This window comes from Symphodus melops (genome assembly GCF_947650265.1).
Source record: "Symphodus melops genome assembly, chromosome: 1".
Taxonomy (NCBI): Eukaryota; Metazoa; Chordata; class Actinopteri; order Labriformes; family Labridae; genus Symphodus; species Symphodus melops.
Genome location: NC_136691.1, coordinates 22,869,238 through 22,881,832, shown reverse-complemented (window position 1 = coordinate 22,881,832; position 12,595 = coordinate 22,869,238). Strand labels below are relative to the sequence as shown.

Here is a 12,595-nt window from a genome sequence, read left to right as displayed (position 1 = left end):
CACCCACACTTCCGTTCCTTGATAGATAAATCATTTTTTATGTAAAGAGCATATTGCAGGTTTAAGATTAAGTACATCAATTTTCTGTATGTTCTTCAACACATAAGTGCTCTAAGTTAGAGGAGAAAGTGGCTGTTTTTAGCGTAGCTGTTTTGTTTGACAACAATGACAAAGTGTTTGTTTGACAGTCACGCAGCACATACACACACATTGGGCTCTCACTCTAACTGACTCCAGAATTTCACAGTTTTCACTCATGTTTTAAAATTGCGACTGTGGTCCCAGTCTGAATGGCAGGTCAGTTAGAGTGATGACATCATTGTTTCAGTGGGACAGAGTTTTGTTGTAGCTGTTAGATGGCACCATTCTTACTGCTGTCCCAAACATGCACGCACACACACTGACACACACACTGACACAGCAAACGCACGCACACAAAATCTCAAAAGTAGCCTACTGAGCTTAATAACACAAGCTCAACAACTAATCAATGTACACACACACAGCATATGTAAACTTTGAAATCACACTCAATCAATTAAAAAACAATTTGTAGAAGGTGCAAGTGCCGATCATTCACCTTTACATTGTATGGGAGCTGCTCGTAAAAACGGCAAATCTGTACAACGCATTACGGTGCGAGAGAGAGAGAGAGAGAGAGAGAGAGAGAGAGAGAGAGATGGAACTCGATTACACGGCCTGTGCAAATGCAGCACTATGTCTTTATTGTTTATTCCTCATGCAGCCCGGTGCTCACGTTGTTATAGAAAATACAGTGTAAGGTGCAGGATTCTCCTGACGTGAGTTCACAGCGCACGTAATCCACACAAACATGCACAACAGCGCACACACTCCACAGTTTAATGTGTGCACATATATTAGGCTACTACAAAAAGTTTAAAGTTGTAATGGGATAGACGACCGACAGACGTAAAGGTTGTGTTTCTGTTTGTTTCCTAACCGCGCGTTCCGTCTTTCCCCACTGCGCGCACACACACACACACACACACACACACACACGCGCGCGCACGCTCTCTTACAACAGAGTGGGATTTATAATAAATCGTATGACTACATATATTAATACAGACTGTCCGGTGTCTATTACGCTCTGTGTATGTGTTTCTGAGTTATACTGCAGTAAAACTGTTAGCGCGTCCTCGTTGTACTTCCACATGATGCCGGTGCTGTGACAGCGGACAACACAGCACGCACCCTTAAACACACACTTCTGTTCCTTGAACCTCTTCAAAGTAAAAGCTGGCGATACAGGCTATACACTGTTTAACCAGGACACTCGGAGCTTTATTTTGAAGTAGTTTGTTTATATATGCGAGCAACACTGACTTCCGGATGGCGATTTACAAGTTCCATTTTTGTCACTTAAACTCGATTTGTGTCCAAACCGTGTGCGCGAGGTTTCCACAAAGTAATAGCGCACTTTTTGGGGCCGAGCCGGTCATTTTGATACCTTTCTTGTGTGTGTGGCGCAAACGCTGTGGGAGGAGTAGCGCGGCCCGTTTTGAGGATATAATAAAGAGAATAATAATATGAGCTATTGTAGTAGTGTGGTTTGCCTTTCAGGCAACCACCCTAATAATAATAATATTAGCAATTGTAGTAGTGTGGTTTGCCTTTCAGGCAACCACCCTAATAATAATATTGACTATAGACTGGTATAGTAATGACATATTTTTGAAGGCCAACCCGAAAAAATGGCGCCGGTGGTTCCTACGTAAATTTGTCTATGGGATTTTTGCATTAGATTTTGGATCATTGCAGAAAATACGCTCTGTGTCAAACACACGTTTCTGACGCGTTGTTGTTTTGTTTAGCGGGATAATCTTTACAGATGAACATCATTTATATGAAGTTTGAAGAGTTAATGCAGCCGAGAGAAGTAAAAAGCTAACGTTATGCGCTAGCGAACTATACCGCGGCAGTTTTATAATGACGTCACAACCGCTATGCTTCATCGAACTAATCAGTGGATTTGACAAGATAGCTAAACGTTAGCTTAATAAGTTGTTTATTAACCTAATATTTGCAAGATCACTGAAAAACATGACTAGAGGCTGTAAGGAGGATTAGTGAGAGAGTTCCCGGCGTGTTGATGTTTAATGTCTGTGACAACCACTGTAGTTTCAGTTAGCTACTCGTTAGCAACCGCCGTTTAAAGTTCACGTAAAAACTTTAAAAGTCACAAGTGGGGTCTTAGGTAACGTAGTTTTTCTCGTCTAAGAAAACGTCAACATCTCTTCAGCTTGTGTTAACCACAGACCTTATTTCAGGCGTCTAAACACAAACCCATTCAAAATCCCCATTGACTTTTAGAGTTAGGAACCCATGGCGCTAAAATGCTAACACACTTCCTGGTTTTAGGACTCAAAACTACACCAGTCTATAGTAGTAGTGTGGTTTGCCTTTCAGGCAACCACCCTTGTGACTACCTGGTATATCAAGGCGAGACACGGCAGGCAAAAAGACCCATTTTTTATGCACTGATCATTTTTGAGATTTTGGGCTTATTCAGTCCCTGAACATGTAATCTTTCAAACCACCATAAAGAAAAAACCCTAATAATTCATTTATGTGTATATTTTAATACATTTTGTCTGGTCGCGGCGTTAAATTTTGCGTAAATTTGTCCGAAAGTTAGCATTCTAACAGGACGTGCTGTGTCACGGCTACTCTCTGATGCCCGTCATGACTGATATCTCTGTAAAGCTCTCCCCTGCACAACACTATGTAATCCAAATAAGGACACTTCCTTTCTACCAGCAACCAGTCGTGAAAGTTTAACGGGAGGTTTAATGCTAAGAACGTAATCTCATTGGTTTGTGTTGTGTTTCTGATAACGTGATTCGTTGAGACGCATCACGTGGTATGCTTTGACTCTTCCTTGTTTAGCCTCCGCGGGACCTTTTGAGAATGAGTCAAAATATCTTCCTGTAAATAAGTGAAAAGAAAAGAAAAGTTGTCACTTGCAAGGGGATGTATGAGAAGAAGTTGTGATGCATTACCCCGTGAAATGCCCCCGGGAATCGCTTCTGAACGTAAGCTGTCGGTGGGAAACCGGGGGGGGGGGGGGGGGGGGTGATTTAGATATAAAAGTGACGCGCACGCCACACAGCCGTGGCTGCTCGTTTATGTTTGCGCAATTGAATGAGCTGCTTTGTTTATTTGATTATTTGCCTGAATTGTGTGAGATCAGGGTCAAAACATGCTCCAGAGTTTATATTTAATACTTTCAGGGGACTGTGCCACACACAGCCTGATAGTCTCTCTGTCCCCCTCTCTCTTCGTTTCACACAAACACGCACCCTAACTCACTCTGCATTGTGCGCATTTGGCGCATTAGAGCATCATTTTAAATTACTTACAAACATATATTCAACATTTTCATAAAACAAATGAAATAAAGTCAAAAATATGGTTAGAATGACTGTGATTGCAATAAATGCACTGTCCAGCTGCGAGTTGCGCTCGTCCACCCCAAGCGCGTCCTTCACGCGTCATTCTGTGGGAAACTCTGTGTAACATATTATAGCATTGTAATAACAGTAGCCTATTTTTTTTTTTTTTTTTTTATGGATGGAATAAGGATGGATTTATAAAAAAAGAATAAAGTGCCATCTCAATTATTGTTGGTCAGTTTTACTTTTACAGATTTTCTATTTGGTGGCAAAAACCAAGGACATGAACCTTATCATGAGTCTTTTTCCAGGACATTAAAGTGAGGATACATACAGCCTACATGGAGTAGGAATGTACAACTATAGCCTGTAAACACTCATGGGTTATACCTTTATGATCTGTGTGGACATTTAGTCTTCTGATGGACATAAAGCGGAGGAGAGTTGCTCTTCTGGTGCTCATTAGTCTATCTGTATTTGGGGTTTTCTGTGGTTGTATACAGTTGAAAGCCTTACATGGCAGTGCTGTTTTAGCCATTTGTTATTGTCCATGTGCTAGACATGGTCTACATTGCTATAACCAATGTACTGACTAGTTGTTTTGCTTGTTAGCAAATTTACAGAGGGGTTTGTTGATATATCATTCATAGCCTGATTTATTTAACAGTTTATTCCTAAAAACAGGGCGAAAATCGATTTTTCCAATTTCCAACCCAATTTTTTTGGGTCTGTTGATAGTATTTTCTGATTTATTAAGTGATAAAAAGAGATATCTAAAATCCCCTCTGTAAATCCCTTTGTATCTATTATGTTAACTAAATGAAAAAATAATTTTGAACCTGGCCATTTCCAATGTTCAGATTTATATCCCCCCAACGTATGCAAATTATTATTATTTAATTAAATAATGCCTTATTTGCATATTTAAACATAATATTTCATAAAACTTGTAATATTAAAAATATTTGTCTTAACATAAGTAATCAACTGTAGAAGTTTCATGTTGATATCTGTGAGTTAATTTTTTTACCCTATTCACCTGTAGTGTCTCGCCTTAAATGATCAAATACATTCATTTTAAAAGTATAGCAAAGAAAAGATCAGCTATACATGAAATTCCATAGGAAATGAATGCGGGTCATTTTTTACCCATGTTGTGTATTAGAGGGGGTAAGCATAGCTTGTGTATCAAAGGGTTAAAAGAGATCAGCGTGCAAAATACGAGGGGTCTCGTCGGTTCAAATGAATGTATTCTTGTGTGAACATGTATCTGACTAATACTTGGAACACTAATAAAAAGATTGGAGCATGTTGTTTTTCTGAAAAGGCAGAAATTGGTGCATAAAAACTGATCAGAATGTAGGAAAATTAATGTTAGGTGTCCAAAATCTTCTGCGGGATTTCCCCAGATCCTCCATTATCCCCCTCTACTCAGTAGAGTAATATAGTAGAATATATATCAGTAGAGTCTATATGTTCTACTTTGTTATAAATTGTATAGCTCCATCAATAGATGACTTACGTTACTCATCATGAGCGGTATCAGAGTCTGACCTGACGCCGGGAAACCGAACATCATGAGCTGAGGATTGACCGCTGGATGGCAGTCTGCGGCACATCAAGGAGAGAAAACAAAAAACGAGGAGCGGTGACGTCATCTGAGCGCGACGGTGGAGTCCTCAGCCGTCGCCATGGCCGAAGCTGAGTATGTTTGGAATTAATATCTAAGTCCATCCTGCTTCTTTTTTCAGCGCATCTGTATTTGTGTGAATGTTTTCAGTGAGCAGAAGTTGTACTGATCCGATGGAGACATATATTTAGATGGGTTATGATGATTAGAGATAGTTTGTAGATCGCTTCCGTTCACATGGTAACAGCGAATCCTGCTTCATGTTTATAATACGCATGTTATAAGTTTTGGCTTGGTTTATTGTTTGAATCAAATATAAGTCACCAGTGAATTAAAGTCGTATTTAGATAAATGGTTGGTTGACATTTTTAGCTACAATTATGAAAGATACAAAGCAAGAGTAGCATACTGCTAAAGCTAATCCTGTTTGTGTTTTTTACAGTCTGTGGTTCTGATCATGTTTTCAAACGTCTCATATAAACCTGTGGGTTGGTGTTTGATGTGCTGTTCTGCTGTGTTTCCAGATCAAAGAAAGTGATCAAGTTGGTTCCTGAGTATCTTCTGAAGAAGAGGAAAGCATACCAGGCCATCAAAGCCACACAAGCCAAGCTCGCTCTGCTGGACAAGAGAAAGGTGAGCGATTCCTTCTACGCTTTGGGCTTCACCTCACATATTGAGATCAAGAATCTCAAGATGCCTTTTTAGTGATCATATAAAGATAAACTTCATCAATCCCAACTTTGTCCTCACTGCAAACCTCTGGTTCCAAAGCAGAGTCCCTTCAGACAGAGCTACTAACGCCCAAATAGATCTTACTTCATAGGTTTTATACAGCCATATTTAAATGAAAGATCCTACCATTTTCATTATAAAACCAAGTGGTGCAAAAACATGGAGTCGTTAGAGAAGAGTTTTGCGTCATCCATGTTGTCTGATCCTCACATCACATTATGATTGTAATAAATGATGAACTGGGTGTGTCAGAATCTTTGCAGCTTCGCTCATCCTTGTCCTGGATTATTTTGGAGAAGAAAAAAAAAAGCTATATCACTTTTTTAACTGAGAATGACTCTTGTGCAAAAACTGTTTCCTCATGCTTTAAATTGAGTGAAGTTCGAGAAGAAGTGTTAAATTGGACATTTATGACGGCTTAATGTTCGTCATGGTTCTCCTCAATACAGAGATGAGGCCGTCATTGCTTGAATCATACTGTGAAACACAATTTTCACGCTTGTGTCCCAGGCCAATAATAAGTTGGCTGAGCGTTAATAGATGCATTTGTATCTGTACTTGTCACTAAACTGGGCCTAGTAACTGTTGTTTGCCATAATGTGCACATATAAACAGGGTGGTACATTGCTTTAGAGTTGTGTTAAAGTTTAAGACAGTTTAACGCACTGCTGTAAACTTCAATGTCTCTTCTTATTTTTTCAGATCTCGAAAGGAAAACCGCTAAAGTTCAAGCGTTTGGAAGATTTTTTGAAGGACAGTCACAAGCACCATCGGGATGAAACACGGATCAAGAGAGCGGATCACAGACCACCAGCCCCTCTCCCTCCTGCTAAGAACAGGCTTGCCTTTGCTGTCCGCATCAGAGAGTGAGTACTCCAGCATAGCGTGTTATTCAGAGCCTGAAGCACAAACTCTGGTCCATCTCAGAACTAATACTTGTTTACCTCGTGTCGCATTAGGAATGAAGGTTGAATGTAACTTAAATTGTTTGATCCACGCTGAAAGCTTTTATGAGTTTTGAATGCCTCAGCTAGATCAATGAACTGGTTGTTTTTTCACTATGCAACTTGTTGAAAACGAAGTGTTCAACCCCTTCAGCAATCTAACAATTAAAAAAGTATATTTGCAATGAATAAAAAAAACAAAAAAATCATTACTTTGACAAAATATGATGATACCATGCTGTATCAATCCCCCCTCTAGTTTGTACAGCATCATATGAAGTTTAATCTGATCCACATATGTCTGCACCTCTTCTTATCTAATACACACAGCAGCTGATCCCGCCCCGCCTCTGTCCTCATATCTTTGCTCCTTTGACAGTCTTCATCACTGAGGTCTTAAAGACCGTCTTATTGTTTGAGTCTAAAACCTGTCTGTCAAATCCATGCTCGTGTTCACTCTCACTGACCTCACGTTTACATCACATCATCGACATAAATCCCTCTAAAAACAAGAAGTATCCAGGTGTCAAAAGGACAAATAAAAGAGTAAACCAAGTACCATAACATGTGGTGTGTGTGTGCTTCTTGGTGATGACAAAGCCTGAAATCTGGTTTTATGAGTCATTTCTGTTTTCTTCTTTTCTGCCTAGGATTAAAGGCGTCAGTCCCAAAGTGATGAAAGTGGTCCAGATGTTGAGGTTGAGGAAGATCTTCAGTGGGTCCTTTGTGAAAATTAACAAGACCTCAGTAGCCATGATGAAGATATTGGAGCCGTATGTGGCCTGGGGGTGAGAGACTGCCGACGCAATTCTTTAAAATGTGAATTTATCATTGTTAGTTTTGTAAAATAAACTCATGGTAATGTCACCAACAGCTTTCCCAACTTGAAGTCTGTTCGTGAGCTGATTCTGAAGAGAGGACAGACCAGAATAGGCAGGAGGAGAGTTCCTCTCACAGACAACACCTTCATCGAGCAGCACATGGGTAAGTCACAGTCTGACCGCCACAGAAAACAATAAATGTTTGTGTAAGGCTTCTAACTGTATTCTGTCAGGTTAATGAACACGCTTTTTTAATGTCAGATGAAGTAAAGAAAGTCAGAAAATACGCCAAAATATATAAAGTTACACCACAAAGTTACACCACGTCAAAAAAAAGTCATAATACAGATGTAACCTTAATGTTGAATAAACAGTGGCCACTGTAAGTAAAGATGTCAATTATTACTTGAAAAATAATTATAAAGACTGACCCTTTCTAATACGCCAGAGTGGATTTTTTCAGCAATGTTGAATTTTATGTGAAGTACGGCTGCACAGTGAATCACAATGTATTGTTATGTTGATATGAGCCTTTGCAATAGACACATTGTGAAAGTCTGAGGCAGTGTCCAAAACCACAGACTACATACTCAAAGTACAGATGCTGCATACTAACCCCAGCAGTATGCTTAAACAGTTCACATCATTTTAGTGAGACCAGTGTACTCCTCTTTATTTATTACTTGCCTGGAAGTTTTCTTCATGTGATGCAATATGACGATTTTGCATCACATGAAGAAAACTTTCAAGCAAAGAAAAAAATTTTTTTCTCGTCTCAGGGCAAAATGAGGGTTGGATTCACAACCATTTAACACTACTACCATGTTTCTAATGATACACAGCTTCATGTAAATGGGTGAAGTATCCCTTTAAAAATTCTGGCTGATCCAAGAAACATCCGGCTCTTTCTCACATACACAAAATTGAGCAAGGCACTGAAATGTCCTCTGCTCGGGGCACCAGCCATCTCACTCTTCCTACTTCATAAATGCTCCACCTACCAGTCACTTACAAATCCTGCCTCTTGTTTTCCAGGTAAACAGGGCATCATCTGTTTAGAGGACCTGATCCATGAGATCTACTCTGTGGGTAAAGGCTTCCGGGCCGCCAACAACTTCCTGTTGCCTTTCAAGCTGTCGGTAGCTCGTCATGCTGCCAGGGATAAGGCAGGGCTCCTGAAGGACTTGGGAAATCCGGGCTTTCGTGGTGCTGAGATTAACTCAATCATCCGACAACTGAACTGAGAGGAACCGGATTGAAGATGGACATTAAGCTACAACCTCAGGCTGCTGTCTTTGGATGAGCAAATCAAACATTGGAGCACATGTTTTTCTGTCCCTCGTGTTTGAGTTGTATGTCATGGAACGCCCCTGAACATGGACGGATTTGTGGTCGATGGTGAAAATATTAAAATACTTTGAATCACTATCGAAATGAGAAATATTGCCCTTTGAAGAGCCCTTAGTAACGATGTGTAATTTTCAACACTTCTAACGTTTGCTAGGGGTGATTTAAAGGGATTTATTGGCTGCAGGAGACCCCAGACCACCAACGGCAAATATAATAACTGCATTCAGCAGCTTACATTGTAAGTGACACGTCTGCAGAATCTGTTTCTATGTGGTTTCATTCATTGATCACTTGTCAATATACTTTTTCAATTAAACGACAAAAAAACAACACAAAGACTCTAAGTGTAATTCCCCACGCTCTCTTTGATTTCTGACTCTATGCACTGTCCTATCGCTCCAATTAAAGACAAAAAGCCTACAAATTAATCGTAAAAGAAAAACTTAAGCGGTGGTGGCATTTAAAGGGGAGCTTATGATGGATCCTGACAGAAGATCCTGTTGATATCGTGATGGGCTTCTCTAAGGTATGTCGGTATTTAGTTTTTGCTGATGTACTTGTTTCATTATTATTGCAGAAATAACCTTTGGTTTATTAGCAAATGGTGACTGTGTAATTTGTCCAGCTGTGGGCAGCTCTGACTCTGCAACCATTGTACCAGAGAATCAAGTTAAAGACAAACCTATAATGTTATTTACCCTCTACTAGATGTATTTGTTTAAGAAAAAACAGGCAGTGTGAGGTGGGAAAAGGATCGACGACCAGGTTGCGGGCTTCTCAGTAGAGAAGAACAAAAAACAAACAAAACATCACATAACGTCAAAATGTCGTCTGCAGACGAAAACAAGACGAGTTAGGCAAACAAAACCGTCTCCTCACAGCCTTCTCTGAAGTGACACACAACCAGTATGTACAGTCTTTAGTGTACACACACTAAAGACTCATGTCACCTGCCCTCCTGGGCCAATCAGAGAGGAGCTCTGCAGGTGTAATTGATGTTACCTCCCCTGGGACCTGCACTACGAAGCAAGATTTGAGGTTAGCGAGGTCACTTCAGGGTTAACTCTCAGTCCATGAAGGTCGTTCACTTCTTACCTGGGTATATCACCATGGTAACTAAGGCTGCACACCTAACCTGCTCCAAAGCAGGTTTTGTTGGAGATAAGAGATCAAACTGTGAAAATCTCCGCCCACTGATCAATCAGATGTTTAGATCGTGGAGCTCCTGGAGCTGATCGGAAGGAGGAGGAAACGACGTGTCCTGCATGATTTTATATTAGGTTATAGTCTGTTAAGGTAATGATCATTTTGTACTGACATCCTTCGTCCTTCAACAGAGAACAAAAAGGCTCCGGAGCCTTTGAGTTGTTTTTAGGCTGTACAATTATGAATAGCTTCTTATGGCTTTGAATTGTATTTTCATGTTTAATCTCTGGAAAAAGGTGGCTTGCCCTCTACAGGTCGGTGGGGAGTCCTTGCCCCAGGTGGAGGAGTTTAAGTATCGCAGGGTCCTGTTCACGAGTGGGGGGAAGATGGAGCGTGAGATTGACAGACGGATCGGTGTGGCGTCCGCAGTCATGCGGTCGCTGTATCGGTCCGTCGTGGTGAAACAGGAGCTAAGCCAAAAAGGCGAAGCTCTCGATTTACCGGTCGATCTTCGTTCCTACCCTCACCTATGGTCATGAGCTACTGTCCTCAAGAAATATTGAGGAAATGACTGAAGCAACCATGTGTGACCTGAAAGCCAAGATCTGTGCTCATGGTGTGTGCAATGAATGCCTCCTAACTTGTCAACCGATGCTGAAAACCCCTGGGGAAGAGAACGTTCGTTTATCTCAGTGGATGACAGAGAAGATCAAGAAGGATGAGAAGGTGTTAATAATAATAGTGGTAGATTACAACAACACAGCATGACTTTAACACCAAGAGAGGCTTCCTCATTTTAGGAGGCATGTCTTTAACATTAAATGGCAGTTTGATGCCTACAGAGAGCTCAGAAAGAGTCTGAAGCACAACGAGTCCCTCATCCATAGAGATGTTAGTAAAAATTACTCATCTAAGTACAGCTAAAAAATACAATCTGGTTCACACAAGCAGGCCAGTCTGCACACTGGAGTGCTCTACACCACTGGTGAACAAGCGCCACACACCTTCTGCTCCATATCAGCCTCCAGAAGACATGACCCTGGGGCCATCTGTGATCACCTTGATCCAGTTCTGAATGTAGTGAGAGAAGGACACCCTCAAGTCAGCACACTTCATTTTTTCAGCGATGGGCCTGCAACACAGTATCAACAAAAGGGAAATTTCTTCTACATCTCAACAGAACCCTACAAGTATAGCTTCAGATAAATAACATGGAATTTCTTTGAGGCTAATCATGGGAAGGGGGCACCAGACGGTGTGGGTGGGGCCCTCAAGAGGTCAGCAGACCGGATTGTAGCCCATGGGGGAGACATTCCTGATGCCCTGAGCAGTCGAGCTGTTCTTCATCCCAGAGAGGGATATTGAATCAAAACCTGAGGTACCTGCAATAGCTGCCATAACAGGCTTCATGAGAATCCACCAAGCTATCAGTCTGACACCGGCCAAATGAAATACAGAGACATTTCATGTCTGTGTGAAAGAGAGGAAGGTGTTTTAGACTGGCTCTGCTTTAACCTTCAAGAGGTCACTCGAGCTGTTTCATCTGACAAGTCCCAAACATGTGGAAAGACACAAGATAATCTGAGGAGACCAGAAATGATTGAGGTAAAGCACATTGGCGAGCAGTGCGTCGTTAATTATGACAACGAAGCATACCCAGGTATCATTATGGATGCAGAAGGGAACAGTGTGAAAGTTAACACACAATGGCATAAACAAGTTCCGTTGGCCAAGTCTTCGGGACGCCACCTGTTGGTACCATTTGCCTAATACCAGAACCACAGGCTCTGAACAAGCGCTCTGTACAGACTGCATAGAAGTATGTGGAACAGCAGCTGCAGAACTGAGCCATGTCTCTGCAGAAAGGGAGAGACTGTTTGGAGATGCATCCAAGTGATCTGTAATATTCTTTTTTTTTTTTTCAAACTAATGGGTCTCACTCCACTTCGCATTTATGAGGCTATTCACTGACATTTATCAACATGTCCACCCTGTCATACCCAGGGTCCACCCTGTTATCTTCATGTTCTATGAAAATAAACAAATTATTTATAAGTAGCAGCGTCTTTTGTGTGATGCCTTTATAAACAAATGAGGGCCAAATAGTATTGTTTAAAAGTTTGACCAGATATCTTTGTTGTTTGATTTTATTTAGAAAAGAAAGTGCAACTCTCGCAGATGTTATAGAGGAACAAATAGTTTGCCATAATTTCATTATTATCCACATACCACATACTTATCTTTATCCACATAAAGATAATGTTGAGAAAGTGACTAAATACCTTTCTGAAAATGTACATTTTACAATCACTATGTAATTACAATGTATTTACTCTGCTTTGAAATTGTGCATGACAGGGTGGACATATCTTGTGGTTTGCATGTAAATTGTCTGCTTGCAATTAATTTATAAAAAGTGTGGGAGCTTGACCAATGTGCATTTCTAACAGCATAACATATACTTAATGCAATGAATATGAAGTTCAATGGGAAATCTCAGCTTTTGGGGGGGGGGGGGGGGGGGGGGGGAATGGGGAAGTCTCAAAGGTACCTTTT

The 12,595-nt window shown here is 40.8% G+C and overlaps 1 protein-coding gene across 1 annotated transcript; it reads left to right on the top strand.

The window, feature by feature from the left end:
* Nucleotides 1–5,009: 5,009 nt before the first annotated feature.
* Nucleotides 5,010–9,229, top strand: rpl7l1 (ribosomal protein L7-like 1). Its single transcript, XM_079350553.1, has 6 exons — nt 5,010–5,121; nt 5,571–5,679; nt 6,481–6,644; nt 7,373–7,510; nt 7,597–7,706; nt 8,579–9,229. The coding sequence occupies exons 1-6, from the start codon at nt 5,108–5,110 to the stop codon at nt 8,785–8,787; spliced, it is 744 nt and encodes a 247-aa protein (XP_079206679.1). The 5' UTR covers nt 5,010–5,107; the 3' UTR covers nt 8,788–9,229.
* Nucleotides 9,230–12,595: the final 3,366 nt, after the last annotated feature.

Excerpts from the sequence above, each read along its gene's own strand:
- rpl7l1 (XM_079350553.1), top strand. Across the intron at positions 5,680-6,480 it reads CTCTGCTGGACAAGAGAAAG|ATCTCGAAAGGAAAACCGCT; the intron begins GTGAGCGATTCC and ends TTATTTTTTCAG. Across the intron at positions 7,707-8,578 it reads CTTCATCGAGCAGCACATGG|GTAAACAGGGCATCATCTGT; the intron begins GTAAGTCACAGT and ends CTTGTTTTCCAG.